General features: G+C 37.6%; 1 protein-coding gene across 1 annotated transcript; it reads left to right on the forward strand.

Annotated features, from left to right (window-relative positions):
- The first annotated feature begins 1,408 nt into the window (after nucleotides 1-1,408).
- Nucleotides 1,409-2,317, forward strand: LOC141494122 (taste receptor type 2 member 3-like). The gene has a single exon (XM_074195267.1). The coding sequence runs from the start codon at nucleotides 1,409-1,411 to the stop codon at nucleotides 2,315-2,317; it is 909 nt and encodes a 302-aa protein (XP_074051368.1).
- Nucleotides 2,318-5,743: the final 3,426 nt, after the last annotated feature.

The raw sequence follows: 5,743 nt of genomic DNA on the forward strand, positions 1-5,743 counted from the left end.
GAAAAACAATTTGGAACTATGCTGAAAGCATTAAAGTATATTTAATCTTGATTTGCAAAATGCTTTGCAAACAAACCTTAAAGTACTTTATAAGTCCTAGCTATTATTATTCTATATGTATATATATATATATATATGTATGTATGTAGAGATATAAATACACATGTGTGTGTAAGTTTATGTGCATACCCAAAAAGATAAAAAGAAAGAAAGGATTCAAAAGTACAAAAATATTCATAGTAGCACCTTTTATTTGTAACAAAGAACTAGAAACTAAAACTGGACCTATCAATTGAAAAATGGCTGAACTTGCTATGGTTTATGAGTGTAGTACAATACTTTCGTGTCATAAGAATGATGAAAAGTGTGGATTCGGAGAAATTTGGAAAAAAACTTGTATGAACAAATGTATATTTTATACAACATTGTAAAGACTATAGAACTCCGGCCATTGCAGTGACCCATCGTGATTGCAGAAAACCTATGAAGAAGTGTGCTGCCTACCAAAAGAACAGAAGAGCATAATGAAACATAGATTTTTGGACATGGTAAGTGTGTGACTTTGTTTTGTTGACTAGTTATATCTGTTATAACAGAAATCCTTGGTTTTGCTTTCTTAAATTGGGGGGAGGGGGCTAAGAGATTTAAGGATCAAGGGGCCAAAGGAAGTACTGAAGATAAAGAAGAAAGAAGGAGAAGGAGGAGATAAGAGGAAGAAAAGGAAAATGTTATTGAATCATTTATTTTAAACACAAGAAAGGTAACAGAAGGAAGTGGAGAAGACACAAGATAGCTTTGAAACTAGTGTGGTGAATTTATTTTATGGGGGTTTTTTTAAATACATAAACTGTATTGTAATCAAAATTTTAGTTTCGCATACAATCCTCTTTTTTGGTTCTTTATGTGTGGATATGATTGTTGGGGTTCATCAAGTTCAAAATAATGGAAGGGAAAAGTTTTTAAGGGGAAAAAAGCCCACAAGTTTACATACTGTGTAACATAGAAATATTCTCTGTATGAAAATGAACCCTCCATTTTGTCTGACTCTGACCCCTCCCTTCTCTGTGTGATACTAAATCCTGCAAGCATTTGCATCTTAGCAAAGAGCTATTGGTCTTTCATCCACTAAATGACATTTATTACTTAAGTAATTGAGAAAACTCCAAGCCTGGGGTCCGATCTAGAAAACGATAACAGATCACTTTTGGAAGGAACAATTGCAGGACTGATCATAAAGAGTTTCTGAGTACTCTGGACAGAGGCAGGAACACGAGCAAGTCAGACAAGGACACTAGGGGAAAGCTGGTATCTATGAGTGTTTTATCTCAGAGCAGAGAAGCTGTAAGACTAGAACAAGGCTGCAGATTAGCAGAGGGATTACAAAGGGCAGGAAAATCCTTCTGAAGATATGCTGAACCCATTCCAAACCTTTTTTTTGTTTATGACCTTCAGTGAGTTCATTCTAGGGATTTGGGTGAATGGCTTTCTTGGGCTTTTCAATTGCATCCACTGGATCAAAAGGAGAAAGATTTCCTTATCTGATTTCATCATTATGAATCTAGCCTTTTCCAGGATTATCCTGCAGTGTGTGATCACTTCTGATGGCACTATCCTGGTAATCTATCCTGACTTTTATAATGAAAAGACACTTAATCAAATTCGTGAAATTAGTTGGACCTTTACTAACTATTTAAGCATCTGGCTGGCCACCTGCCTCAGTATCTTCTACTGCCTGAAGATTGCCAATTTTTCCCACCCTGCCTTCCTTTGGCTTAAATGGAGGATTTCCCAGGTGATTACCTGCATTCTCCTGTGTAGTGTATTCCTCTGTCTCTTCAATACAATGCTTCTGATCCAAAAATTCAAAATATATTCTAACCTCCTACAAATGTCAAATGACACTGAAAATGTCAGAAGAAAGGAAAGCGAATTAAAAGTTTTCCATATTCTTGCTTTCTCATGGACACTGATACCATTCATTATATCCCTATTCTCCTGTATCTTACTCATCCTCTCCCTGAGGAGGCATACCAGAATGATGAAGCACTACAAAACTGACCCTAGAGACATAAGTACTGAGGCCCATGTAAGAGCCACCAAAGTAATGTTTTCCTTCCTCTTTTTCTTTGTCTTTTATTGTATCCTTATGTTAATGGGGACATCAAGCTATTTTCTGAAAGATACCAAGATGATCATATTGATTATAGAATTGGTTTCCCCTGTCTATCCCTCTGTACATTCAGTTATCCTCATTCTGCAAAACAAAAACCTGAAGCAAGCATTCCTGGGGCTTCTGTGGTTGAAGGGGATCCTTTAGCCCCTAGTGTATTAGGGGAGAAGGGGAGGGCAGTGTGGGCTTGGCAAGTCCTTTAAAATTCTACTATTCTGGATAATTAGGTGGCACAAAAGGTAGAACATTGGACCTAGAGCCAGAAAGATCTGAATTCAACTTCTGACTTGGACACTTACTAGCTGCATGAACCCGGGCAAGTCATTTGGCCTCTGTCTGCCTCACTTTCCTCATCTGTAAAATGGAACTGACAATATTTGCACCTACCTCACAGAATTGTTATGAGAATAAAATGAGAAAATGTGTTTAAAGTTATTTGCAAAATTTAAAGTGCAGATAAATACTGGCTACTATTATTATTATAATTATTTAACATATATGCATTTAGAGACAGAATAATGACCATTTGTTCATATTTTCCTTTATAAAAAGTAGCTTTTTAAATGGTTTTGAGACATTCAATAAAATCTGAATTTTATTTTAAAAGGTTGTATTTGTTATCCAATCATTCAAATGTATTAAATAATATATGTACATATGTAATATAGATTTAGATTAAATACATAGGTAGAAATCAAGGGTTTTCCCCTCTGGGGGCAGAACAGTTTATTATGGTGTTCCTCTATTTGGACAATACTAGTGATAGGATGACCAATGATCAGGGACAAGGACTAATGTCTTTGAAATAAGCAGGTGTGTGTGGGGGGGAGAATAATAATAATTATACTATCTCTTATTTATATAGTGCTTTATATTTATATATTTATAGAGAGCTTCATCAGATCAATGCTGAAAGGTAGATAAGTATATTTACCCCAAGGTAATACCAGGTGACCAGGAAGCTGAGATTGCTCTATAACAAATAGGATCCTGGAAGCTGATTACAACAACAAAAGGATGATTTTTTTCTCTTTGACATATTGCTCCCACCTGAAGAGGCATGCTCACAATATAGCTCGTTTCTAAGTTTCTCTAAATGTGAATAAAAGCACTCCCCAGTTTCTGAATATACACTCAAGACAGCAATGCCTTGAACCTTTATTTCACCCTAAAAAAAGAAAAAGACACAAAGAACTCACAGACCTACATAAAATAGATACACACAAACTCCTACAAACACAAGCAAGAGATACAAAGAAATTATAGGTGTTAATAAACAAGTACAAGCAAACCCCAACAAATACACACAAAAAACCCACAAATAACTCTTGGCTCCCTCCATAAGGGAACTGAAAAAGGAGTGACTATGGAGCAACCCTTTGACAATCCTGTGAATCTTCTTCCTCCTAGAATCCTTCACTGTACCCCTCCCCCCACCAAAACTTAAATTATCACTTGTAATTTAGAATCTTCCCCACTGGCCCTGTAATGTCTCAGTACTTCATTTACTGCTCACCAAGAAAGATGCTGTGCAAAAAATATGTAGGTGACGCTCTTCTTTTTCCAAGAGCTTTGCTGCATTGGGAGACTCTTTTTTGCTCAAAAGGTCTGATCTCTGGGACTTTAGGGTCATGTGAATAACAAAATGGAGACCTAGACATTTTCTATAATCCCTACTAACTCTGGGAAAGGGGGAGGGGGAGGGGAAAAATGTGCTGAGGTACAACAATTTCAGCTGAATTCACAGAAAAAATAAAGCAAGATACCCAACAAGGTAACAGCCTTCATAATTAATAGTGGAAAATGCTACCGCATATCACACTCTTTTCAATGCCTCTACCCCTCTCAATCTACTGGAGGGTGATCAAGCCATGTAGGCATGAACTGACCCATGGACTAATTTGCATTTGCCTCCTCCTATAGAGAATCTAAGGCACTCATGTTCACACCCTAATTCTTCTTTGAATGCCACTCTTAACTCTCCAAACTTCTGTTCCCACCATTCCCAATAGTCTTCTTACCCTGAAAGATCAATCCTCCCCCAGAGTCTTCTTTCTACTTGTTCAGTTCTTCCCAGAACCCTGTATTTTGATGGAAAGTGCTCAGGTCAGTCTTGTTCACTCCTTCATTCCTCTATGGGTTTCACTACTGACTCTCTGGAATTCTTTAGTCAGTATGCCTCCACATAGGTACTTTCCTTCCAATCCCCTATTTATGTGCTTCAGTCTGTGTTCTGATACCATCAGCTCTGTCTCTGGGGTGGATCATAGTCTTTATCCTAAATCCATCAGAGAAGTTACTTCCTTATTTTTCCACAGTTGCTGTTGCTGCTTGTAATTCCCTCCATCCATTCTTCTCCACTACAAATTATATTTTCTCTCTCCTTTCATTCTGTCCCTCTTCAAAAGCGTACTATGGGACAGCCAAGTGGCACAGGAGCCAGGAGACACCAAGCCCACATCCCATCCCAGAGATCCAGCAACCACCCAGCCCCATGGCCCCAGGCAAGCCATCCAATCCCACCACCTTGCAAAAACTTAAAAAGAAAATATGTTATATATGACTATCCACTCTGATAATCTACCCTCTCTTCTATTCCCTACACCCCCCTTCCCCGTCTCCTTTCTCCCATCCCCTTCTCCCCTTTTTCTTCTAGATTTCTATGCCCTATTAAATACACACACACACACACACACACACACACACACACACATGTTTCCTTTCTGAGCTATTTCTGATGAGAATGAAGACTCCCTCAATCACCCTCATACCATTGCAATAGCTATTTCTTGACTCTTTTACATGAGATATCTTAGCCTATTCTACCTCTTCTTTCCTCTCTCCCAGTACATTTCCTTTTTCACCCAATGACTCCATTTAAAAAAAAAATTATACCTTCAAATTCAGCTCTTTTCCTATGCCTTGTCTACATATGCTCCTTCAAACTGCTCTAATAAATGAGGAGGTTCATATGAGTATTGTCTGTATCATCTTTCCATGCAGGAATATATGAAGTTCATTATCATTAAATCCATCATAATTTACCCTTCTCCTCCACTCTCTATGCTTCACTTGAGTCCTATACTTGAAGGTCAAACTTTCTGTTTAGCTCTGGTTGTTTCAGTAGAAACATTTGAAATTCCCCTGTCTTACTGAAAGTCCATTTTTCCCCTGAACTGGGTAGTTGATTCTCAGTTGTATTCCAAGCTCTTTTGCCTTCTAGAATATTATATTCCAAGCCCTATGAACCCTTAATGTGAATGTTGCAAAGTCTTGTGTGATCTTGAATGTAGTTCCATGATATCTGAATTGTTTCCTTCTGGCTGCTTGTCATATTTTCTCTTTTACTTGGGAGTTCTGGAATTTGGCTATAATATTCCTGGGGATTATTTTTTGGGATCTCTTTCAGGAGGAGATCAGTAGATTCTCTCAATTTCTATTTTGCCCTCTGCTTCTAGGGGCAATTTTCCTGTAGAAATTCTTTAAAAATGAAGTCAAGGCTCTTTTCCTGATAATGACTTTCAAGTAGCCCAATAATTTATAAATTGTCTCTTCTAGATATATTTTCCAGAT

This window comes from Macrotis lagotis, chromosome 7, assembly GCF_037893015.1.
Source record: "Macrotis lagotis isolate mMagLag1 chromosome 7, bilby.v1.9.chrom.fasta, whole genome shotgun sequence".
Classification (NCBI taxonomy): domain Eukaryota; kingdom Metazoa; phylum Chordata; class Mammalia; order Peramelemorphia; family Peramelidae; genus Macrotis; species Macrotis lagotis.

Bases quoted from the DNA above. Each gene is read 5' to 3' on its own strand.
- LOC141494122 (XM_074195267.1), top strand. From the start codon at position 1,409: ATGCTGAACCCATTCCAAACCTTTTTTTTGTTTATGACCTTCAGTGAG.